General features: G+C 46.3%; 1 protein-coding gene across 4 annotated transcripts in view; it reads right to left on the bottom strand.

Moving 5' to 3' along the window:
- The window catches only part of LOC142583459 (uncharacterized), a 197,806-nt gene that overhangs the window by 20,270 nt on the left and 150,288 nt on the right, over positions 1-27,248 (bottom strand). For all 4 annotated transcript variants that reach the window (XM_075693941.1, XM_075693949.1, XM_075693955.1 and 1 more), the window contains 3 exons: positions 13,396-14,438; positions 10,092-10,160; positions 5,468-5,585 (listed from right to left, as the gene is read on the bottom strand). In XM_075693941.1, the coding sequence (XP_075550056.1) occupies positions 5,468-5,585; positions 10,092-10,160; positions 13,396-14,438 (1,230 nt within the window). The remainder of the gene's footprint in view (positions 1-5,467; positions 5,586-10,091; positions 10,161-13,395; positions 14,439-27,248) is intronic.

Here is a 27,248-nt window from a genome sequence, read left to right as displayed (position 1 = left end):
CGAACACAGCTGAAAATGTCGGTTTCATTTTCTGCGCACGCGACTGCACTACGTGGAAACAAACAGACGAAACATAACTACATCTCTCTTGCTAGAGTGTGAAGTAAAACAAAAACATGCAGACATTCGGTTGAATGTTATATTATTTTTCTAAACATTAATTGGTCTACTGAAGCAGCAGATTAAACAAATAGCTGATGTTGCCTTGAATAACCCTCAAAATGGTGTGTCACTATGAGTGACATCACAGCACGGCCATGTATGTAGGCGCACTTGTGCAATCGACTCTATGGCTGGGAGTGCAGTGCTCGTGAGGAGAAGGGCAAATGGCATTTTTGCTTGAAATTTAAGCTCTTTTCATGGCCCATAGGATGTAATATTTAGTACACATAATCAATAGCACGCACTGTATCCAGTGCACTTGTCAGCTTACAATGGCCAGACCTGGTGAGGGGCCCTTTAAGTGGCTTTTCAAACTTGACTTTCCCATTGTAATGGTGTCGATCAGCTTATGGCGACGAGTGACCACGTAGACCGATAAAGTCTCGGGCCTTCGCGGGAGAGGAAAAATCGACACTCCATCTCTTAGTGTAGCATTCTTTTTAAAGCCCTTTTGGAACGCTAGCCTGTGCTGGAGCGTGCGAGCCGCTCGTGCCTCAGATAGACGCGAGCGTCTACGTCATGCTCATGCGATGCCGATGCTGCTTCCACTACGGAGGGTTCCCCCCCCTAGAGAGGAGGAAAATTCGACGAACGATGGAAAGTGCAAGGGACACGGCATGTCTTGGCATTCGTCTTGGGTGTCACGTACAGAGGAGGCGTCGAAGGATGCAGCAGGGTTGCGTCGCATATTGGTGGAGCCGATGGGCACAGGTTCTTCAATGTAGGCGGGTTTGAGACGTTCCAGGGCAACTGTGTCTGAGCGGCCATTGACGTTCACAACAAAAGTCGTCGGACAATGTTCGAGAACACAATATGGCCCAGAGTAGTGCGGCTGCAAAGGTTTCCACACGGCACAATTACGCACGAAAACGTGGGCAGCAGAGGTGAGTGCGGGAGAAACGTACGGAGACCTTGCTTCTTGCGAACGTGTAGGCATGGGATGCATCTGGCTGAAGAAAGCTTGCAGTTCGGCAACGTAGTCGGCAGGTGATGGCATAGGTGTTTTGGAGGTGGCGACAAAGAAATCGCACGCAAGGCATAGGTGAGTGCCGTAGACTAGCTCAGCAGAGGAGCAACCTAGGTTGCTCTTGAGTGCGGCTCTGATGCCAAGTAAGATGAGGGGGCAAATGCAGGACCCACTTCTCTGGCGATTCATGCGCCATAAGGGGGGTAGGTCTTGAAATGCCAGTGAAAACGTTCAACTAGTCCATTGGACTGCGGGTGGTAAGCAGTCGTGCGAAAACGTGTCGTTCCGAGTAGTTTGAGTAGCTCGCTGAAGAGTGCCGAGTCAAACTGCCGACCGTGATCGGTGATTATTGCGGATGGGCAGCCGAACCTTGCTATCCATGTAGACACGAAAGCTGCTGCAACAGTGCGCGCTGAGATGTCAGATATAGGTGTAGCTTCTGGCCACCATGTATAGCAGTCGATGCATGTCAGTATGTAGTAGTAACCTTTCGAAGGTGAGAGAGGGCCGACGAGGTCCAGGTGTACCGTGTAAAACCGACCATCCGGTGGAAGAAAAGACTTCGAAGGCGGAATTAGGTGACGCTGGATCTTAGAGCGTTGACATGACAAACAGCAGCGAACCCAATCGCGAACTTGTGCGTTTAGTTGAGGCCAAACAAAACGACTGGAAAGAAGCTTCTGTGTCGCGCGTATGTCAGGATGTGACAGGTTGTGCACTGTTTTGAATAGACGTCTGCGAAGGGATGCTGGAATGTATGTACTAGGTGTGTTGGTAGAAATGTCGCAGATGATGGACATACCATCTGGGGTCACAACGACGCCCTCCAATTTCAAGGATGTTGACGAATTCCAGAGTGTACGAAGTTCGGTGTCGTTGTGCTGTTGATTGGCGAGTAAGTCGACCTCGATCATGAAAGGTTCCGACGTCAATTTGGAAATGGCACTGACGCGACTCAGAACGTCGGCTGGAACGTTGTCGGTGCCCTTGATGTGGCGGAACGTTGTTGTAAACTCTGAGATATATGCAAGGTGTCGAATCTCGCGGTGCGAGTAACAGGACGCCGAACGATTTGTTGCGTGCACAAGGGGCTTGTGGTCAGTCAAGACAGTGAATGCACGGCCTTCTAGGAAATGGCAAAAATGTCTGATAGCCAGGTAAACGGCGAGTAATTCAGGGCCGAACGCACTGTAGCGGGACTACGCAGGCCTCAGAAAAATGTCAGTGGATGCCCACATTGTTGCAGAACGGCCCCAACGGCAGTGTTTGAAGCATCGGTCATGATGGCAGTGGGTGCGTCTGGCTTTGGGTGTCTAAGCAGCGTGGCGTCGGCGAGGGCAGACTTGACTCTTGTGAAAGCGTCGGTGGCCTCTTCAGTCCACTGAAGCACTTGTTTACATTTGTTTACCAGCAGAGCATCTAGCGGAGCCATAAGTCGTGCACAATCGGGAATGAATTGGCGGTAGAAATTGACAAATCCGATAAATTGGGCGAAGCTTGTCAAGTGTGATCGGTCGGGGAAGGTTTTCAATGATGCAAACCTTGGACGGCAGTGGTCGAATGCAGTTAGCGTTGACGATATGACCGAGGAACTCGAGTTCGGGTTGACCGAATTTGCTCTTGGTGGCGTTGATGACAATTCCTTTGCTGGCAAAGCATGAGAACAACAACCGCAAGTGGCGAAGATGTTCTTCTGCGGAAGAGTTTGCGATGAGAAGGTCGTCAATGTATGCAAAAACGAAAGGCAAGCCTCGGGTGACGGAATCGATGAAACGCTGAAAGGATTGGCCCGCGTTCCGTAAACCGAAAGGCATGCGGAGAAATTCAAAAAGACTGAAGGGTGTGGTGATGGCGATCTTGGGAATGTCTTCTTCAGCGACTGGTAGTTGATGATAGGTGCGAACGAGATCAATCTTAAACAAGATCGTCGTACTGTGCAATGCTACCGTGAAAAAAAAAATTAAATTATGGAGTTTAACGTGCCAAAACCACGTTCTGATTATGAGGCACACCAACGCTACAGTCAAGTCCTGAATGTTCGGCAGAGGGTAGCGATCAGGAACTGCAATGTTGTTTAGTGCCTGGTAATCGCCGCATGGGCGCCAGTCTCCTGTCTTCTGAGGCACCATGTGAAGTGGTGATGCCCAGTTACTGGAGGAAAGCCGGATGATGCCAAGTTGCAGCATGTGTTCGAACTCCGCGCGAGCGATCTTGAGTTTCTCCGGGGACAAACGCCGTGGTCGGAAATAGACTGGTGGGCCGGAGTTGACGATGTGATGGCACATGTCATGTTGCACCAGTTGCGTCCAGTCCGGCAGGCGTCAAAGTGGGAAGCTTGTGTAGGAGCATGGCAAAAGGTTCGTCCAACATGGCACAAATAGGCGCGATCGGTGATGTGCCTGATGATGGGACGCCGGGAACGGATAGCTGGGTCATGAAGTCGATGAGACAGAGTCGTTGGATGTCCACAAGGAGTCCGTAGTTGTGCAAGAAGTCTGCTCCAATTACTGCACGACAGACATCTGCAACCAGGAAAATCCAGCAGAACGCTCGCCGAAGACCAAGGTTTAGCATGACAGAGCGTGACGAGAAAACTGGAATCCTGGTGTCGTTGACGGCTTGCAAAAACAACACAGGTGTCGCTTTTCGGTCGGAGTGGTGGGCGGGGAGAATGCTGACGTCAGCTCCTGTGTCGACTAAGAATCGTTGTCCCATAACTTGGTCCGTCACGTAGAAAGGCGACTTGTGTGTTGGGCCGGATCATTCATCGCCATTAGAGGTCGGCCGGCCTGCTTCCCTGCCAAGCGCAGGGACACCAACAGTGATGAGCATCGTTTCCAAAATGGCGGTGGTAGTAGCAAACGCCAGAGATTGTAGCTGATGTTTCATTGCGGGTGCTCGTGCGTCTTGATCTGCTGGAACTACGGCTGCGTGGGCGACGAGATGATGTGCGGCAATGTTCTGCTCCACAGATGATGCGTTCCAGGCACTCACACGAGGAGTCGAGCGGAGATTGCGCTGCGAAAGAGCAGGGAAGGGTTTGCAGGACGGTTGTATTGTCAACCAGAGAAGATGCCGTGGCTGCGATGGTTGGGGTGGCTACTTCCATGACTTTATTGGCCAAGGTGGCAAGTCCGGTAAGGTCCATGGTAGAGGCTGTCGCCAGGACCATCTGCACGTTAGCCGGGAGTCGCTGCAAAAACAATTCGCGCAACAGAGCGTCGTCGATGGATCTCGCGTTGTTTCCGAGCAGCTGGGTCATTCGGCAAAGAAGTTGACTAGGGCGTCAGTCGCCGAGTTCTTCAGTGGATAGAAGCTGCTAGATTCTAGAATGCTGTGAAGCTGCTGTGCGCTGTAGCAGGGCTGCCTTGAGATCGTCATAGGCGGCGGTAGACAATCTGCGGTTCAACATATCTGCTACCTCGTCAATGGCGGCGGGTGAGAGCGCTGCGACGGCGTAATGAAACTTTGAGGCTTGAGAGCGAATACCAAAGACTTGAAATAGTGATTCGGCCTGAAGAAACCACGCCGAAGGATGCTGGTCCCAGTACTGTGGGAGGCGGACAGCGATGGCCGAACAGGAAGGCTCACCGCGTTCCTCGGAAGGGTTCTGGCCTTGAGCTCTCGTAGTGCTGGTCTGGTCCATGGCCGTCTCTACCACAGGAGCGTATGGCAGTATCACGTCCGCGGTCACCAAACTGTGGCGACGAGCGACCACGTAGACCGGTAAAGTCTCAGGCTCTCACAGGAGAGGAAAAACCGACACTCCATCTCTGTCCGTGTCCGTGATTACAAGCAGTTGTCTGTAATTACAAGCAGGTGAACTAGATGCAAAGGCATGACAGTGGGAGCAAATATCCATGCTAATTGGATCATGTTTGTTGCAGAAGTTGGATGCTTCCAGCGCCAGCACTTGTTTGACGGAAATATCTGGCCAGGTCAGATGGTTGTCTGGCACATGTTTTTTACATCGAGCATTCGAAAGAAAGCAGAGCTGAAGAAGAAGGTATACCATGTTACATTTTCTTACCATTAGTACAACCTTTGAATGCAAAAAGCAAATCATTAACAGTTATGGGCTCTGTACACTAGTATCTTCTATTACTAACTTGTACATGTCTGGAAGAGAGAGAGCACAAAAAAGACAGTGCTCAGTGTCACTTGCACCCTATCTCCCTTCTGGATATGTACAACTCTCAAGTGTAACCTGTAGATTATTTACCTGCATTTTCAAGTAAAAGAAGAAACCATCCAAAGAAAAGGATCCTGAGGATTGCACATTACCTCATATCTGTAAACAGTCATGCTATATGTGAACAGCAGAAAGGACACATGTACCTTTTGTAGGATCACATCCGAGGTCCATCCAAGGAGCTGGCAAACATTCGCAGTAGTTATGTAAGGCACCTGCTCATAATTAAGGATCACTAAGCAGAAGCCAGACTTCAGGTATTCTCTGAAAAAGAATGTAGCAATGGAAGATGTTAAAGTATCAAGGATTGTTTTATAATGAACTAAAGCGTGACTAAGCTACTGTTACTTCTGAAGAAAGTGAACACCATTTAAAAGATTATAAACTGGAACGTAATCCATCATTAGAATTCCAACAGGTGAGCAGGAACATCACATGCTTGAAACATTACTCTCAAGTGGCACTAGTCTCAGTCGCCTCACAAGTTAAAATTTTTCCTCATAAGAGCAGTTTTGGGGAACTTTACTTTTGTCCCCAGGGTGCCAATTCACATAAGTAGAGAAGAAGTTTAAGAAAGTATGATTACATACATACGCAGCAGACACACAAATACACAAACACTGTTGTCTGCCGTTTATTCAACCTGACAAAGAGTCTGAATTATCCAGCAAATTTAATTAAAAGAGGAGGCAGAAAAAAATGCCCAAACAGACTGCTGCTCTATTTGGCAGCATGTACTGCCAGTCTATCCCAAATATGATGGGCATCTGTATTTCATGGGTTCAAAGTAACAAGTAATCTGCATTTTTTTACCATTAGTATAACTACAACTTGTGAATGTGAAAGTACATCATTGACAGTTATATGCACCAAATTTTATGAGAAAAATGTAGCATGCCTCCAATTTCGGCAACTGGGAAAGGATGAAACCTGCAGAACTTCCCTTACAGTTTTAATGTTCATCTTTGTCATTGTCAGAGACCTCTATCACTATGGGCCACAACATATCCTCCATGCAGTCCATTGCATTCGATACTTAAATTTCTCAACAACTCTGCGACCATCATGGACTTGAAAGTGGCACATACCTAGACTAAGCACTTCACCAGTTCATCCGGCAAAGCACAAAAGACTTCCAACACACTAAAAATATGTGAGGCGGCTTTGTTACCACTAACTTAATATGTGAAAAACTGCTCTTTCGAATGAACTTTTTTAAATCAGCGCATTACCATCACCAGCCTACAAAGTTATTTGCACTTAATGTCTATTGTCGGCAATCTCGAACAACTTTTTATCACTAAGAGCCACATATAGCACTTTTAGCTGTCCATTGCTTTTGATATTGTTACGTGTTTCTTAAACCACTTTGCTACAATTGCAAACAGGATGGTGGTTCATGCCTCAACTAACCATTTTGCAAGTTCTACCTGCAATGCATGCAAGTTTCTGGAGACAATGCGACAGTGCTGCAGCTAACATAGCATGTAATTTATTTTTTAAATGAGTTTCTGTAATTAAAATTTGAAATCACTACATTGTTGTTGCCATCCAAACAAATGCTTGTTTGCCACAATCTTGCGATGACAATGCTGATGTCGCTAGCTCTGATGGTAGGTTGTTGCTAGTGCCAACATGCTTTGTATATCATTGAAATGTGCAGGTAATTTCTAAACCAATTTTCTTGTAAAACAAAAGATGAGCATCAGAATTGAGCAAATGTGGTAATCATTCAATGTGAACTGCTGTTTTACCAGTTGGCAGTTTACCAGAAGCATGCATCAAACAGTTTGCAACAATCTTTTATATGCATTTTTTTAGCAGGTTTAGCGATGGATATGTCAAAAGTGGCAATAGCCTTAAGGTTTCTGCTAAGCAGATGGTTCCACTACAATTTGGCTTCAATCTTGTAATGGGTGGCTCTAGGCATTGGTGTGCACCCTCAAGTAGCCGCTGGTAAAGCATTATGGGAATCGTAACGGGAAGGTGTTCATTCTGCTTCACTTGCAGCCACCCACTTAAGATGTGCCTCATCTAACTGGAGTCTACTCATTACCTAGTTCAACAAAGATAAGCATGACTGAAGTGGTCACAAAATGGTGTGCAGGTACCGACCGCAGCCATGGCATCTCCACACAATCATTCACCAAGTGCATTCGTGCCTCCGCAGCCGCTTTTCGACTGCCAGGTGTATGCAGCGAAGTTCGAGAGTCATGACCTGCTTTTGCTAAATGCACAAAACACACAGCCATGACACACTGCTGAGAATAATGTGGCACACTGATTTTTATGTACACTACTACTTTGTTGCATTTCAGCTGTCCGTATGCACGAAGACATTCCGGCCATAATCACATTTTGGCAAGATTTGGCGCGCAAACAATTTCGTGTGGAGCTCTTCGCCGAGTGTGTTATGCACTAGAATATTCCTCATTCTGATTATAATACTTAAAATGTTATTTTTAATAGATATCTGTGAATGTGTCTTTTAAAGCTATTTGACAAGTTACCTGGGACCACCGCCAGATTGCACGTAAACATTGCCTGCTGCTGGCATTTACTTCTAAGCATTTACTGAAAAATACAATTGGTATATATTGGCAACAGCTGCGATGTTCCTGTGAGTGTTTTGCATCTGCAAGAGCACGCGAGAAGACAAAACACTGTGCAACCCCTATTAATTGCAGCAGCTGCCCGACAATGTTCACAAACCTTTTGCATGTTTTGAGGGCACATGACTTCTCAAACATTTCTCACAGAATGGAAGTTGCGTCGGCAAGTGTAGCTGAAGAGCCCGTGAATCAGTCGGGTGTGACAAAATGCTTGGTTAGTTGAAATATTTGAAAATAATGAACAATTCCTATTCAAATACAAATACTAGTTGGTGTGCAGTAATCTATTTGTATTCAAAAGCTCAAATATTTACCCACCCCTACTTTAAATATGAAAATGGTACTGAAAGGTGACGAAACTGAAATGTGATGCTGTGGTTCAGGAAGAAGTAAATCTTCAGTGGTGAAGAAGTGGTGGCGCTGGCTAACACTCCCAGGGTTCTACTAGGACACATAAATACCCAAGAAAGTGGATGGGGAAACAGCACAGCGGTAGCTCAATTGGTAGAGCATCGCACGCGAAATGCGAAGGTTGTGGTTTCGGTTCCCACCTGCGGCAAGTTGTTTTTTCATCCACTTTAATTTCCATTAATTTATCGTTTCTTTATTTCATTTATTAAGCACAAGTAATTTCCCCTATGCTGTCCTCTGTGTCAGTGTTTGTTGGCTTCTCATGATATGACTAATAAAAATAGGGCCCCTCGGTTAACCCCCTTTCTTCTCGTTTATTACATACGAGGGTCTCGAATCTGGCTACACTGATGCCTTCAGGTAGCATATGTGGGTTTATTGACCAGTTGCCTTCACCCAAAAAGATCACGTTCTCGTGGTGCCTGCGGCAAAAAGGACGTTCCAAGTCCGCCGCCAAGGTCTGTGAGTGGTGGCGCTGGCTAACACTCCCAGGGTTCCACTAGGACACATAAATACCCAAGAAAGTGGATGGGGAAACAGCGCCATGGTAGCTGAATTGGTAGAGCATCGCACGTGAAATTTCATTTATTAAGCACAAGTAATCTCCCCTATGTTGTCCTTGGTGTCAGTGTTGTTGGCTTCTCATGATATGACTAATAAAAATCGGGCCCCTCGGTTAACCACCTTTCTTCTCGTTTAGGTGGGGCAACGAAATTAGGAAATTCACAGGTGCTAGGTGGAATTGATTGGCACAGGACAGGGGTAATTGGGGATCTCAGGGAGAGGCCTTCGTCCTGTAGTGGACATAAGATAGGCTGGTGATGATGATAGTGACTGTGTCCCGTGACAATTGCCCCTTCCCACGCTTGTTAAGCTTCACCGCAATACTACACATATGCCTCACCGCATCACAGTGCTGTTGAGGCGGAGCTACCTTTCGGGAACCGGCATTATGCAACGCACCATGCTTTCTAAGTTTCGAAGCCAATCACGAGGATTACAGAGGCGAATTCTTTCGATGAAAAACACGGCACCGAACGGCAAGAACCTTAATAGCAAACGTTGAAGCAACTGGGCTTTCGCGTTGCCACGGTGGTGGCTATGGTTGCCAGTGGATCTGCATGCGAGAGCGCTGGTTCGAGGCAGCGAGATAAAACGGCGGTGTTAGCTCTGATTAAAGCCGCTTCGGACCTGCGTCGCGCAAAAAGTCCAGAAATTCGGACGGCGAAGGATTCTTGCATCCGAAATTTCAGACATTCTTATACATTGACTCTATGGGGTATGTGGTGCTGCGAAGCCGTCCGCATTATTGGGCATGTCCCAAAAATGAGGCGTCCAGAAAATCGGTCGTTGACTGTACACTGGCAACTCCACTAGCCGACGACACGGCGTCGAAGACAATTCGTTAAGATTCCTCTGTTACTCAAGCCAGCATTTGGGCGACTTTCATTCCATTTCTAATAAAGTGACAGCTAATTTTCCCTGAGAAGCACAAATTCCCCGAGTTTTCCCTGAGTATTTCCAGGCTATTCTAATCCCTGAAAATTCCCGGTTTTGCCGGTTGGTAGACACCATGGTAATCACCTTTGTAGCTGGTTTCTAAGCATGCAGCAGTACAAAATGTACATTATGGCATCTGAATTGATGCCACTCGCACAAATGCAGGTGAAACTGGAGATAAAACAATGCATTCAAGTAGTTTTCATTTTTTCCGCATGCTGAGTACAAACACAAAGCAAGCACTTACGGTTTGACAGCACGAGCAGGGCAAGGTCCATCCAGCTCTCGTCGAAGCACGGACATGAAGTCCTCTTCGCTGTTTTGAAAACAATAAAAGCAGCTTGAAAACAATTATTTAGAGAAAACAATTAAGTGTCAAAACCACAATCTGATTATGAGGCACACTGTAGTGGGGGGCTGTGGATTAAGCCAATGAAATGCGGCCACCGCAGCCCCAATCTAAACCGCTAGAGGAGTAGGTGTGCCGACCGACCTGTCTGGAGTGTAGTTAACCACTTCTCCGCATCATGATGCAAAAGTCATGATGCGGAGTGGTGCTGTACTCAGTAGAACAGTGCTTAGCAGCACATGTCGTCTGGTACTTGTGGCTGATGGCGCAAAATAAATAAAACATGCATAGTGAAAAACTGTCACCTGAAGCCATCAGTTTGTGCGCAATATGGGTCTATGTTATTGCATGTTTGCAAGTTTCTAAAAGATGCCGTTTTTACGCTGAAAAGGTGAGCGGCATATCATTAGCGGAAGCTCATTTCTGAAGCCGAATAAGCAGAGTTTGCACCAAATAGTGGCAGTATTCTGGCCTCAAAGAACATCAACATGCACATTTATCTTTTCACTCTGAACTGTCAGTCAGGGGAGCCCAAAGCAGCATTGTTCTCAGTGCCGACAAGAGACACCACTTGTGGACAAAAGACGCTTTTAGAACAGTTCCTCATGCATGATTTCACCCATGTGGTAGACAAACAGAGGTTTACCAAAAACGCGATAATATGGTGCTTCTGCTCAACTTTTATGACGCCTGAGAAAAGAAGAGCGAACATTACTTGGGACTGTGATCACACACAATGAAAAATCACAGCAACAAGCTGTGAACGAAGCCTGCACAAACTGCAACACCAGGACTTCTGTGCCGGCACTTGCAGTGCTTGCTTGCCATCCTGTATGTGTTGCCACTGGATCTGGCATGGAAGGTTCCCTGGCTGCCACATTTTCTCTTTGTTCAAAATTAGTTTGTAACATCACCCTCCATAATGTCTGGTTGGAAATGTGTGAATTTACATGCAAGGAACTGACGACTGCACCCCATAACTCTGCAGGAAAGGCAAGTTTGCTTGTTGCTGAAATAGACCAAACGTTGCCAGCTACAGCATCAATGGTTATAAAGATTTTTCCGTATGCTTTAAGACAGGCAAACAACAACAAGACAATTACACAGGAGCTGCAAATTAAGCCCTAAGTGTAACATTCTTGCTTTAAATAGAATTCTTATGCACCAAGTTTTCTTGGTGGTTATCATTGTGCTGCAGATGATGAGGTTGTGAGTTCGTTTACCTGCCGTGGCAGACGTGTTCCAGTAGGATCAGAATGCAAAACGCTTGTACTTAGGTTTAGGCCCCCGTTCCTCACGCAGTCAAAAAGTAATCCAGAGTGCCCCACTGCGGCGTCTCCCATAGCCCTTGTGTTAATTGCCTCTGGTCATTGAACCTCCTTATTTATTTGATTCAAATGATACTTAGCTACACCAAATCTACGAAAACCTCACACTAGTTCACAGGCTTTAACTCCAAAGTAACTCTCACTTGCTCAAAACAGGTAAACTGCAGTGTGACGTTTGTGCACAGAAGCTGGAAAAATATTTTCCAGTACTTTATGTTTTATAACAATAGCAAAATTTCCCATATAGCTCTGTTTGCACTTCTCAGAATGGTATTTGAAGCATGCATTATAGCTGAAATCAACAGCAGTGATATCCTCAAACACACCTCTTGTCTACACAATAATCGTCCCTGCAAATGGACGATGACGTGTGCAGGAGCACCGTTCTACTGGCAGCAGCGCCGTTCTTGAGTCATGATAAGGAGAAGTGGAGAGCTACGCTCAGTCGGCACTACTACTCCTCTAGCCAGCATACCTGCACCATCGTGCTTAGCAGCGCACCATAGCCACTGAGCTACCGCAGTGCATCTAACAGCAGTTTGTTAAACAATTTCTTCTTTTGTTTTATTTTCCTTAATGCACACGTGATTGCAGTTTTCAATAAATAATTTGCAAATTTTCAGAAATGCAACTTGCCAACAATTCTAAAAAAAGTATTTATCTTTACTGTTAGAAGATTGGACCCATGGCCCACATGCCACAGATAACTGTTTTACATGCAGGAGGTTAAGAATTGCAGGGAATACACACAGGGATGCGAAGATACCAGAACTTCAGTTTCACAGTATAAGCTGTTATGGGCTCAATCCAATAGCCATTTCAGTTGGCAATGTTTTGCACTGCTGAAGCCGCTGTCTCTTGCACTCTCACCAGGTGCGATAAAAAAAATATCCAGTTCCTGCCGGTATTGAACCAGAGCTTTCTGTGCAGGAGTCAGCTACTCTACCACTGCGCCACGCCAGGGCTTGCTAGCTCCTGCGGAAACATGCGCTATACAGGCATCCTAGGGCATGAGGAGTCACACGATGCGAGATGGGTGCCACATAGCATCGATATGTGCACACTTGACATTGCAGTTTCATTGTATTCCACCAGGTGGCCCGCCATGTAGCAGTTGCATCGTATTGTACCGCTTGTCACACAATGTGAGATGCATGCTGTGTAGCGCTGATACATGCAAACCTTGCATTGCAGTTTCATTGTATTCCATCAGGTGTCACAAAACGTAGCAAAGTTGCATCGTATCATGCCACGATGTGACCCATGCGCCACATTATCTCGATACCCATGTTTACTCTTCTATATATGTTATGCCATCTCCTCACAAAGTACAAACCAGTGCTGAATAAGCAAACTGAAGCACTCTGTGCATGGCTACAACCAGGCAATGACGGGCTCAGCAGCCCTGCTGCATGTCCTTTGTAACCTACTTTTCACATCATAAAGCACACTTGAGTGTGTTTAAATAAATGTGTGCAAATTAAAAAACTGTCGCATATAATCAGTACTTGCAGTTACAGTCTTCAAGCAGTTTACGACAGTCTTCTATGAAGCCAGCTTATCCTACAGCTTATGCTGCGACTGTGCTGCATGTGCCGCATAGGCCAGGGACTTTTGTTATCCAGCAATATTATGAAAGCTATCTAAGGTGAATTTTATTTTTCAATTATGTTCACTTTCAGGGCTGCTGAAGCATGTAAGGGATAAAATACGATTGTTTGTGATGGCCCAGTCATATTGAAATGACATCTTTAAAATATCTGTCTGCAGGGCAGCAACAAAAGAGCAGGCAAAACATTTGAAAGCTTTTTTTTTTTTTTACAGAAACATAGAGAAGGCTCTAAATGTAAGGAGCGAGAGATAAATGTGCTTACTCCTCAACAGTCGTACAAGGCTCATCGGCTGAGCTTTCAGGCACCTGACTCAGTGGTGCTTCAGGAGCTGACGTCATAGAAGTTTCCACTGATGGCTGGGGTTCCTGAAGTGTACACAGGTGAGCAGGTGGTGTCATGTGGAAGAGCATGGCAGGACCCGATGTTGGCTGCACAAATGGTTCAAAAGGAGGTTGCACAGCAGGACTAGCAGTTGGCTGTACAGCAGGCTCTCCACCTGACTGCACAGGATCTTGTACAGCTGACTGTGGGCACGGTTGCACAGCTGATGCAGCAACAGTTGGTTCGGGGCTTTTAAATGACTGAGCAGCTGGCTCTCCACTTGAATGAGAGGCAGCCTGTGATGATGGCTGCATGGTTGTTTGTGCAGTTGATTCTGTAAATGGCTGCACAGTTGAGGAAGCAAACGATGGCCCATGGATTCGTCTTAATCGGATATCTTCCTCTTCTGCAAGCTTTTTCCAGTCTTTGGGGGGTGCAATCCCTCGGCGTTGACATACAGCAACCATATCACGCATGTAATTCTTAGTAGGCTGTCGCGGCATAACAAACTTGCGAGGGACATCCTCAGGATGATGAGGTATAGGCCTTCGTATGCTACAGGTAACTGGCTGTGGTGCTCTACGCTGGACTAGTGGTGCAAATGGCATGCCCTTCATTTGCTCAGTTTGGTCAATCGTCGGAGCATGAGCACAGTCCTGGTCCAGTGCCTGAGCATGATTGATTACTTGTGAATTGGATGCAATGGTCTGGTCACCAGGCTGAGCACGGTCACATGACTCAGCTTGGTCAGATGGCTGAGAACTGTGAGCTGTCACAATGAGATGGGCTGGTTGAGGCATGAGGCCTCCTTGCTGGTACTGGTTGGCTAGAAAAGGGAAGTGGGATGGGTGTTCTGCAGCTGTTGGTCGTTGGGCTGTGGTATCACTGCCACTGTTCACTGGTGAAGGTTCATTTGGAATGCCATCATCCTCTTGTAGGAGTGTGGAAAATGGCTCACCTTCCATAAGCTGCGCCATTATTCGCTAGAGGCAGAGAGCAAGGGTAACAATGTATGATTTAGTAAAAATAGTGCTGGTTAAGTGAAAACAAATTTCAATACAGGCGTTCAATACATGCTTACATGCAAACTAGACAACCAATAGACAGGCACAAATGAGATTATGCAGCTAATTTCTGCTGTCAAAAATAGCGCACAATAGAGGCGCACTGATGGTGTGGGGGGAAGTGTGTATCCCCCACCTTCTCTTTCTTATGGCATGGGTCACATGTGCATTTCATATTGATGGATGTGCTTTACTAACTTTCACTACACTACAGTTGTGCAATGTGGTGAAGGGACGCAAGAATTTCAGCAAGTACAAACAATGTGTCATTACAATAAAGTTTGGCAGTGCCACCAGGACATAAAATGGGCAAATGGTTCCAACTTCGTTGTGCCACTGCCCCCTTGGGTGCCTTAGAGATCCTGCCCTCAGATGCTCTCCTGAGGCCTCCATTTGTCAGCATTAAATTTCTGTATAGTAAATGATTTCACTGCAATACATATCTGTACTGTGGTGAACTTAGTCACACGGCCACTTTCGAGTGCAATCAAGCTTGATTTGCATCAATATTCCTGACCGTGATTGGCTCCCTCCCCTGCTTGCGCAAAAGAGCCAATCGCAAGACTAAGAAACTCAATCCTGATCAGGCTCGATCTGAATTGTAAGTGCACTGTGCGACACACGTATTACTAAAGGACATTCACCATTATGGAACGCATAATGCACCTTTGCACCCCCACTCGCCCCCAAACCTGACGGATGAGATTATTACGACAGCCTGCATTGAGGCCAGAGAGAAAACAACACGTTCAATGAATCATTGCAGCCTGCTAACCAGACCCGACCCATCCGCATTTACATGTGCGCTTATATGGGTCAGGTAGGGCTGGGTCAATCTACTCCATGCAATGGGCTGGCTCCATCCTGCTTACGCCACTGTATGCCAGCATTGATGGGAAGTGGTAGGATATGCCGGTAGTGCTACTCAAGCAGTGTTGGTACTCATTAATGGCACAATCAGTCTAAGGCATTTTGTACCTCACAAGGAGAGCACAGAACTCTGGGCACCCACTCACAAACACACACACAAAAGCATCATTACAAAGGCACTCACATGCACCACCAAGCAATTATGGGCACCACGGCTTATGGCCGCTAGATCCAACTACAGGTGGTGCCACCGTCAGTGCCTCCTCTAACCACAGCCAGACTGGACTCTAGGTGGGCGCAAGTGGGAAGTCCAGTCAAACCGTGCTCTTACTATACTCTGTTCTTGCGTAACTTGACAAACGGGGAAGGCTGAGAGCGCTGTGGGCCAATAGTATCGTGGTAAAATGCCATGCGACTTCTCTCAGTGTATCACTCTGGCCGCTGCCGTGGCAAGCAGAAGTGGAAGCAGTTGTCTGCTCAAAAAAATAAATAAATAAAAAAGCCACAGTGCAGACATTTTAGACGCCTGTCTAAGTGGCGTATGCACTGCGTGTGCCTGCGTATTTGGCAACCCGACCTCCTTGTCTGTGGGTGCCCAACCATGGCCGGAGTGGACTGCATGTGGAGCGCCCAGTCCAGTCCTGCCATGGCCCAGCTTGTTTCCAAATCAAAAGGCCAGGTGGCGCCACATGTACATTAGAAAAACAAAACCTGTGAGTAATGAGATAGACAAAAATTGTTTTGAAAAAAACAAAACAAAAAACATTCACATTAGGAGAGAGGAAAAAAAAAACGGACAGAAAGACCATGAACTATGTAAGTGGATGGCTCTCTCCAGTGTGGAGTGCAGACGTCCTGCAGCCTTCACTGTGTGCCAAGTTAGGGTGAAACAGGGTACATAAAGGAGGTCACAAGGAAGGCATTGATGTGGGTAGGCACGCACTGGAACATACGCGGCAACGCTTCGCTGTGAGCGGTTAGAGCCGATTGCCTGTAAATGAAACGACTTGACTGTAGTGAACTCTTAGCATATGTCTCCAATGCCACATTTTTGCACGAAACACGCAGAACATCCCAATATAAGAAGCGTAAACTGTCATTCAACAAGGGACTGGCACTCAGTAACACTCAAGTTTTTTAATTGGCGTTTTCTCTGCATGTTTGGTCTGCATTCAGCATACTGTTGGCAGTGATGTTATGCAATCCAACTAATGTAGCACTTCCTGCTAATCTTATACTAGTTTATAAATAACCCAGTGTTTCTCCGCAAAGAAATTAAAGTTTCAAGTTGTGCACTATACTTCACCACTTCTAAGAAAGGCTAGATCTGCTTAGAGCTAGCACCAACCTCCTCATGCTCCTCACTGCTTCTACACATAGATATACACTTTTTTTTTATTCCCATACGAAATGCAACACATTTACTAAATTCAGTCAGGCAAGTTTCGCCAATGTGAAAGACCACTCATTAGAAGGATTTAACTACTGCTTCATGTGCAATTTTTTGCAGTAACTGTAAAAACACAGCATGGTTTCTTGCATGATAGTGATAGTTAATGTGTTTTAGAAAATATTGGCCACTACTGCCCGTCAAGAAAACTCCACACAAAGGGCGATTTGCAAAGTAAGATAATTTCTCTGTAGAGAGATCACAACAATATAGTAAAAGGACAGCATAGCCACAGATAAGGTTCGTTGTGTAACACTAATGGTACATTCTACTGGTTGCTATCGACCAGTCTGAAGTGCTCTTGCGGCGCGGTTTACATTCGCCTGGTTGAAATTGAGCATTCAGAGCACATTTGCTTGGTTCATTTATAGTGCTGCACTCCAACTTCTATCTGGGAGCACGACTGAGATCAAACATCACGTGGCTACTCAGATTCCTCTGCAAGCAGCTATAGTGTGTTCAGAAGGGACATGCTTTCTTTGGCTTTAATCTTGAGAGACCTCCGCATCACTGCAAACCGAGTCGGAGCGTGGTAGGAACCAGTCCAAGTGTGGCGAGTATGTGAGTGGTTCATGGGAGTATGTGAGTGGTTCAGATTTTTTTCTACTGCTGAGTGACCTTCATGACTTATAGCCTATATACTTAGACATATAATACGTAGATAAGAGATTATGCGCCACATCATTCATGTTTCACTGTAACAAGAATTGTGTTAAATATCACATCCCAACAAGGAGTCACTAGAGAAGCGCTGCATTCATGTCTCACAGCACCACTCGGTTTGTTTAAAACGACGCCAAATGCTTTTTGTGAAGTGCTTGAAACAATAAGCGGCAACGAAATCTAATTGTGGCAAACAAAGGGTGCGACGATCACACGGCATGTGAATTCAATGAAATCATTACAGCGTAAAGACTATACACTGTCAAGAAATGCATACCAGTATTTACAACTGCGCTAATACCATGGAACGATCTTCAGAGGATATGCATGGTGTATGCATGCATGTAAACCCGGAGTGCTATTCTGTCAAATTCCGCCATGCTGTCAAATTTGGTAATGGCAGTATTTGACAATGTCCAGAATAGCCTGTCCATAGTGGTATGCTAAGTGGCTAGCAGAGGGCGCGAGCTGCCATCCACATTACGTATGGTTATGTCAGTGTACACCAGGTGGTCCAGTCGATCTCACGGCCAGTGCAAGGATGTTACGTACAGGGACGTGCATATTTCGCTTTATCTCAGAAAAAACATTTTGCACTTACCGCAGCTGCACTGTTTTCGCTCAAATTTTGCATATTATGGTCAAAATTGTTAAATGTAGCACTTAGCAAAGTTACTTGCCTGGTTCTTAATCAAAGGGGCCCTGAAATACTTCTAGACGAGGCTCCTGTGAACATGTGAGCCAAATATTGTTGCATGCATGTTGAAGGCAAGTTATAATCTAATGTCAAAAACCATAAAATCACTTGCGCTCCCCTTCGCAATTACGTCAGCAGTTACGAAGCAAGCCTCAGCAAGTGGCCCAACAGGTATTCATGTATTTTGTGGTCACAAGAACATTCTCAGCAATAGCATGATTGCCAATTTTGTGTTAAATAAAAGAAAACTGCAGGTCTGCAATCTCGAAAAGACCAAAACGGTATCTAATCTTTGCACTTCCGGTCAACACACGACGGCTGCCCAAAGCTAGGGTGGCTAGAACTATGTTCAGTGGTAGCTAAAATTATGCGTGGCCTCCGAGGTCACACAGGCGGGCTCCGCAGTGTGATGCCACAGCCCAAGTGCTCTCGCAGCTCAGACTATTGTGTTAGCCATGTGCTCTGATGGGTGATAAAGCTCCAGCGTGTGGCGAAGCGAGGCCGCCCGAGAGCCTGTGTACAATCGAGAAAGTGCCGCACACTGTGCAACGTGTTTTTTAAACTAAAATTTTCGGAGACAAGTCTTATACAATGGTGCATCTTATATGTTAACTTTACTCTAATGAAGATAAGATGCTTCATGGCTGCCCTAATAGTAATTGGCCTATACAATGTTCACTTGACGTGAAAAACAATTTCATTTTTGCACACACAAGATGGTGCGAGATCTTTTTCTCGGGTTGCCTAATGAGCAGTGCGTAGGAGATGAGCGCATAAGAATCAGTGAAGTACGGCATTTCAGGATGGAAATACGCGCATGCGAACCCGTGAACATGCAAAGTGTGTACCTTTGTATATACAAAAATATGCGTATTTACGAAGGCGCATCTTATATATCAAAGTTTACATACAAATAGCTTTTTTTGTTGTTGGTGGGAAGGGGGGATATGCGTCTGATACAAGGGTGCGATTATACACCAGAAAATAGGGTAGTGTTGTAAACAGAAAAAAGATGGGTGCGGCCTTGACCCCTTGCCATTATCCTGCACAGCTTCCAGAGCCCACTAGTCACTTGATGCGATAATTACCTCTATCTCCACTTATATTGAAGGATTCTAAAAAAAGATTGCGGCAGGAGATTTGTGAGGTGACATCCATCAACAGTGAAGTCATGCTATGATCAGTTACAAAATGAGTTTCAGGACCCATTTAAGAGAAATATGCGAAGCTGCATTCGTCTGCATCACTCGCATGTACCCCCTAACAATCAATGAAAACCAATTTAGAAGAGGCCATGCTTTTTTGTATTGTAGATAACGGAAGTGACATAGCCGCCATGTTTTAAACATCACATACTGCGAAGGGCGCCAACCAAGGCAAATTGAAAACTTTGTCTCAACAAAACCAGGCAAGTAACAATGCAAAGTGTTACATTGAACGATCTAGACCAAAAAATTTGATATTTCTGCAAAATTTGAGCAAGAACAGAGCAGTGGTAAGCACGAAACCTTTTTTGCTTGAAGTTTTTTAGATTGTAATATGTATAGAATAAAGCACAAATGCTTGCCTGCCTAAAAACAGTTGCACCCTTTGGGGTGTATCTGCCACACAACACTCTTAAACCAACAAACACCCTTTGCGGTGTATATTTGCCACCCAAGAATAATAATCTGTCTTGCTTGAGTTTCCTTTCTTGAAAACGCTGAGCTCGCTACTTTCCTGTCGCGAATGCTCTGTCATGCTGATAATGCGCATGCTGTTCGTGACTTGGAAGTACCGGGCTCGCAGCGTTAAAGGAAATGCGGGTAAGACAGATGACGATTATCATGTGGCAAATAAACACCCATTTCTTGACATATCTGCGCTCACTGCTTTCTATGTCACGCTTACAATGCGAGTATAATTTGTGACCTGCCAGTGTTGCACCATCTTTGCGGCGATGGGGGCTTTCTATCTGTGTCACCTTCTAAGAAGCGATCTTGGCTACTGATTCGCACGGACATACACAGAAACGCAGGAGCCTCTGTCGTCGCATCTTCCATCAAGTGGATTATCGGTGTCGATGCACAGGGCGATTGTCAACTTCGCTGCTGGAGCCACGCGGTGCAAGATAGCGTGGCACGTTATCCACATGTCAGTGTATCTGATGGTGCAGCCACTGTTGTTTGTACCTTCACTAGACATTCTACACTCTTAACCAAATGTACACCCTTTGGGTCGTATCTTGCCACACAACGATAATCGTCATCTGTCTTGCTTGAGTTTCCTTTCTTGAAAATGCTGAGCTCGCTATTTTCCTGTCGCGAATGCTCTGTCATGCTGATAACGTGTATGCCGTTCGTGACTTGGAAGTACCGGGCTTTCAGCATTAAAGAAAAGAAATGTGGACAAGACAGATGACGATTATTGTTGCGTGGCAAGATACAACCCAAAGGGTGTCATTTTCTGTAACGGTTCTCGTCCACTCTTACACCCTTAAACAAATGTACACCATTCAGGTTGTATCTCGCCAAACAAGTACATATGCATGATTGAACAATCCCTCTCTAAATTTTTGCGAGATTTATGGCAGGTGTCAGTCATTTTCTGAAGTCAATTAACCACATTCATTATGGTATCAAGGGATGCGCGAAATGGCATGCTAGGCTCATCACATCATGACCCCAATCATGAAAAGCGTGCCTGATGGATTTCTCCGGGTGCATTGCACCAATACCTGTGGCAGTAAAATAAGATGGCCTTAGTATAACAAAGAGCGCACAAATAAAATAACTTTGTTCTTTTACCCTCATCACTTAGAAGAAAGAAAAAAAAACAAGCGAAATCGTTTATGCGCTGAAGAGCTTGCTTTTCTTTCTTTTTTTAATACATATTGACAAACAGGCTGTTCACAGGCTGTAGACAAAACCAGCCGCTTTGCTGTATGGCTTTCAGCTGTGTCTCTTGCTTCCCCGTTTGTGGGGTGCATTCCTCAGTGGCATTTGTTGCCTCTGGCTGTGCTTGCACCTGGCTGTCCTTTTCCTGCCTGCACTTTTGCCCTATACGTCCCCTTACCTAGCGCAGTGCCGTTGCGGTGACTCGAAGACAGTCATAGTGTTTTCTCCCCTTACTTCTACTTCCCACCCCAACCTTGTGCGGCCACATTGAGACCTGTCTGTGAGTGAATGAGTGTGTGACCTCTACTCAATACCCCTGTTCTCTACCCAATCCCTCATCCCACCTCAGAAGAAACATTAAATAATAATTGCTGATCTGCTCCCTCGCCCCCTCTCCGCGGCAGTGACCCACTAAGATGGCGCATCGCTGGAGTGCCAGCTTGATAGCGGTGGATCGCGGTGTGGGCTGCCCAATCCAAAACGCAGAACCGCCTCTGTTCGGCACTGCATGTTCTGTATGCTGCCTGTAGTCGAGATAAGGCAGCAGCTGCGCTCAATGATCGCATCACCAAGAAGCGTAATCATCGGCCATTTTTTTCTCTTTTTTTTTAGCTAAATTACGACAATAAATGTGAAGTCAACTTATCCATTCCAAGTGGTGGACCTTTCTCAGACCAGTCTGGCCCTATCTGCCGGTAGCTCCGTGGCATGCAGCTGCTGTGAATTGTTGAAGATGCAGCAGCGACACGCAGCAACAGCGAGCAAAGTGACCTTCGGTCAGTCTATCGCTTCAACATAAGAGTGGCGAGAACATAGCGCGCACAAAGGTATGAGCCGGCTGTAGATCCTTTTCAAGAGATATGGCGCAGTCGTGCGGCCATAAGTATGCACTTGTTGGCGGAGTCAAAGACAGCCCCCTCCCCGCCTCCCCTCCCTCCCGCGTTGCCTACCCGCTTTCCTCCATATATACTCGAGAGCGAGCAGTGATCGTCAGTTCCCCTTGCGCCTTATTGCGAAATGCGCAGTTGCTGCTGGAGCACAGCGCTGCCACCCCCCCCTCCCAGCCCCCCACGACCCATTGCATGACGGAACACAGCGCATCTGCTGTCTGCTTTCTTTTGTTTGCGCGCACACCAGATTGACCCCCGATCATCGGCTTCCCTCGCGTGCTTTCACTCTCACATACAGCATACAACACATGGCGACGGTGTTATCGCCTTTCACGGTGACGCCACGTCACGGTGACGCCGTACGCGAAAATGCGTTTGGAGTGCCCGTATAATTGCCATCGCAATAGGGGCACATACTTTCTGATTCGCCCTTGTATCTTGAAACATAGGAACTTAAGATGACTAAAAAGTACGACATATGCTTACTGCTACAGTGTTCCTGGGAGTAAACGCGCAGACCATTAGAACTTTCGCATTTACATTTTCCCACGTGCAATCACGTCGCCATAAGTGATTGAACAACCACACACAAATAAAATCAACATGCTAAATTACCTGAATTGGCATTAATAGCTGTCAGGCAATAGGACTAAGACGTCCCCCGATGATGTGGGTGACTGGGCCAAGGTAGGGTGCCTCCATGCACACGAGGAGGTCACCAAGGCCCCCTAGGCCGAGGTTCGTTTGTTCTACCGTCCCCACAGCGAGGAATGATCGTGCACGTACACGGGAGCTCTAATATGTTCGCACATTCTCGCACTTACATGGAGCAGAGCGCAGGCTGGAATGACACAATACTTGGCGACTGCAGCGATTCCCCAGATGTGAAGATTCAAAGGGATGTCCCAACACTCCCCCTCTTTAAAATTTGTGTGCGCAGCGCCAGCATACGGCACTCATGAAGTCCTTCTTCCCAGCTGTTACTGTTTGGAATGACAATGTTTAATCGTTATTGAAGAAAACGTGCCAGCACATAGAAAAAGCTCATCATCCATCTCAAAGTGCAATAATTGCGGCCTTCGTTCACCACAATCATTTCGACTTTGTCGCTGCTTTAAATTTTAGGCACATTACAAGAAGCATTTTGTATCGTTTTGTACTGATGTAGCCACAGCGAGACATGAGGGCAGCGCCTTAACGAATCGTTGTTGCGATGTGTTGGTTATTCCACAGTCTCTTGAGACAACCAAACATAAGATGCCGTGAAGATCATTTAGCAGTAGAAAAATTATTCTTAAGTGCTCACATCTCATCATGCGATACACTTGATCTTAACCATTTGTTACATGCTGTCCACCAAAGTGGACAAATTTTGGCGATTTTCGGAGTAAGTTTAGTGCTTTCGAGAAGTTCTTGGGCATAGTGTAAACTGCAGTGGATAATAAAGTTTGCTATAGCTCCCGTAGAGGGTGCTACTAACCAGCATTTCTCCACAACTCAGCTTTAAACGTAGTGAGTTGATGTTCCAGTGGATAAATTGCATCCCCCCCCCCCCCATCACCACACTTATACATATAACTGCCTACACAGGATAAAGAACCCTTGGGAGGCAAGGCCCCTAGATACTGTGGCTGAGTGAAGCCAAGTTCTTTCTGTAGAACATGTTTTTAAGCATGAAATGCTTTCAGCTCCTGTTGTCAGTGGCCTTCAAGTGACCTTGAGCCAAAAGCCAGAGCCGTTATCCGGGCACTCAAGAGAGAACGTTTGGGCAAGTTATGAAAACAAAACGTGATCATATGCGCAACCAGTCAAAGCTTTCAGAAATGCGGTCTCTGGCCTCCAACCCTTTGTACAGGACCGCACTACATATGCTAGTTACTGCCCAAACAAGTTACAAAAATATTGCTTCAGAGTTCTTCCTAATTTTTGTTCACAATATCACCGAAGCTGTAACTTCTAGTATGCTGAAATTTTATTTGCAATTTCCAATAGCGACATTCAAAAAGCAGGTACAGGGCATTATACACTTCATTGTCATCTTTTGGTGCTGAGCGCTGAACGCCAGCGATGTGAGAGTTCCACGGTGCGAGTTTTGCATCACCTTGAGAGATGGCACCACGCTGCACTGCATCTCCCGCCCACCATCTCACACCACCGGCCAAGGTGGCTTGGGGGTTGTGGTGTTGCACTGCTAAGCAAAAGGTCACAAAATCAAATCCCGGCCGCAGCGGCCGCATTTCGATGGAGGAAAAATGCAGACGCCCGTGCCCCATGCACTGGGGGCACACTGAAGATCCCCTGGTGGTCAAAATTAGAGAGTTTTAGTATAGCGTAAAGCAGCACACGCAAAGAGTTAGCGTTAGCATTGCGCGCACCACACTGCGCATGCGCTGTATGTAAACGCTGCTGGAGCTCTTACGTACGTACGCTATTTTCAGGATTTAGCGTTGAACGCTAACGCACGCAAGGGGAGCCTTACGTACGGCAAGATGGCGGCGCCAGTCGAAGTGAGAGCAGCCCGCTTCGGATCTATCGAGTCGTCGGCCTGCACTGTTCGGCTCATTCATTCCCCACTGATGCTCGTGTTTGCTTTAGATTTGTGTGATGATGCTTCGACAGTGGCGCACAGGTAACAAATGGGCGTTGTTTACGATATACGTTCTCGATTAGCGGCGCAGTAGGCTTAACGAGAGGGTTTGCTAATGTTTGCTCATGTTTGCTGTATCCGCCTCGAGATGGCGCCCAAGTGTATTTCGCTCGTTAGCTTGGTGTAAAGCCGCATCATAGAATAAGCCGCATGTCAAGCCGATGCATGTCACGTTTTCCGCGGCAAAACACAGTAGTGTGGTCAGTGCTGTGGTCACAATACGCGTGCGTTTTACCGACGACGACGACATGAACCTCCTGATGGAGGTTTTCGCCTTGAACCCATTCGGACGGATGTCAAGATGGGCGTCCGTTGCAAAAAAGTGGAAAGAAGTGGGAAATCGGATTTCTGGAAGCGAAATTGCCGGCGAAACGTCCCCTCCGGAATAGCTTCGATGTTGAGTGGATCTTGAGGACACGTAGAACCTGCGCGGTTGCTCTCGTTCCCGAAGCATGAGGGCGTCTATGTCATCCCAACTTAAAAAGGACATGTAATATGGGTCCCACAGAACACTCGATCGCGGCATGCTAAGAATAATCGGTGTGTTTCACGACTCTTGACAAAACAACACTCAAACCAAACACCTACATGCATAATTAACGCATCGACTGTGGCTTTCGATAAGCTTGACTTAGGGACACACTTGCGGATTCGGCATTGGATAAGCTCGACATTTCGTGGGGATTTGGCTTTCCAGTACTTTGTGTTTTTACATCTAGATGGCACTGTATTTGTTTGCGTTAACGTTAACGCTTTTCTCCGTTCCGCTATTCTAAAACACTACCTTGTGCCACGCAGTGCAGTCTTTCCTTGCGTTAGCGTTGCGTCGTACGCTAACGCTAACGCAAGCATTTTACGCTATACTAAAACTGTCTATTAATTCGGAGTTCCCCCCTATGGCGTGCCTCATAATCAGATTGTGTTTTTGGCACATGAAACCCCAGAATTCAATTCACTGTTCTTCTAGATGGCCAGTGCATGCATTCCATCTCCCTGGCCAGCCGGTTTTCTTCTAGCTGGGCAACATCCATATGGACCAGTGCACAGCATGGTGGTGGGCGCTGTGTAGTGTGGTGCAGTCCGGTGTGCCATTGCAAACAGGCATTACACCCACTTTAAGATTGTGTCTAGTATCATCTTTAACCAATCTGCTTTGCCAGTTGCCATTTCATGCCTGCATCTACTCTCGATTACAGGAAAGCCAGCAATTTTTTAAAATCTCCACTGCAGTGGACACCATGCTTGACAGTTACAACACGTGCGTGGGAGCTTTTTCTATGCAGTGTAGTCCTAGCTTTTCTCACTTACAATTCGATTGGTTTTTATATTTTGCCTTTAATAACACTTTGTTCATTGTATTGCATTGCAGCTCATGCCGCAGCAGAATGAAGACCACCCGTCAAAGCAAGTTTAGCTGCCACCACCTGCACTACGACCACATTATTTGTCCCATCAGAGATAACATACCGCACAAATATGTAAAATTTCGGTTGACAAGTGCAAAGTGACATATATAATTGCACAAAATGCAAAACATCAGGGGCATAGCCAAGGGGGGTGAAAGGGGGGCACTGGGGATGCACGCCCCTCTTCCTTCCATCCCTAGAATGTCTGTATCAGGGTACATGGCATAAAGCGACGCATAACAACACTTGCTTGCCCAGCCAACACTTCCCCGGCCAAGTGCATGCCCCCCCCCCCCCCCCCTCACCCAAAAATCAGTTCCTTGCTACGCGACAGCAAGGTATACTTGCATATTACCGACAAAAGTGACTGTGTCTTTTCGTATTCCATAATGCAAAGTAACTTTCACTGCATCCATACTTTTGTATTCAAGCTAACGTTTCTTAAAGGGGCCCTGAACCATGCCTCAGGCTTGGTGAAATAACAGTCCGCAGGTAGCATATGCCGCTGTGAATACCTCAGCCAAGTTTTGCTGTCGTACGCGGCGCGTGGAGCTCACAAGCAGAGCGCAAAGTCACCTTTCTCTCAAATGCTCTCTTTTCAAACAGAAGTCTGCTCCTCACTCTCTTCTGGATGCTTTATTTTGTAATAAAGCGAATTCCCACATGCGGCTGCTATTCGGCTAGTCTGCTACGCAGTGTACATACCATGGACGCCGCAGTATGTCACCACGGGTTCACTAACCAAACGCACTGTGGCTCACTGAGGACAACTGCTTTTGGCTTAAATTTAGCGTGTCGTATGCACCTAAATCGGAAGTTGTGGAGCCTATGTTAACATCCAAAATGAAATTTATACTGAGCGCCACGGTGAGACTTACAAGGCGGAGCGTTGTGGGCATGCCCCACTCCGCCGTAGCTTTTGCAGTGCAAGGCATTGAAGAAGGAACGGGAGCACAGCGGAGGCTATGTGACTGCCAATAACTTCACCTCTGCAGAATGCACTGAAGTACTTTTTGCAGCAAAGTATTTACGAAATAGCTTATTTTCACTTCAAACGCCTTTCTCCACTTTGATAAAAAGTTGTTCAGGGCCCCTTTAATGTGGCGACAGGAACTTCGCCTGCTGGAGCAAAAGAAAACTATCGGCACCTACACTCTCACTGGAGCTGATGCGCACGTTTTCCACTGCAGTGGACATTCTGTATCTTGCAAAATAAACATTGGAAGGCAC

The sequence above is a fragment of the Dermacentor variabilis genome, chromosome 1 (genome assembly GCF_050947875.1).
Source record: "Dermacentor variabilis isolate Ectoservices chromosome 1, ASM5094787v1, whole genome shotgun sequence".
NCBI classification, from domain to species: Eukaryota; Metazoa; Arthropoda; class Arachnida; order Ixodida; family Ixodidae; genus Dermacentor; species Dermacentor variabilis.
This window is presented reverse-complemented; position numbering and strand designations above follow the sequence as displayed.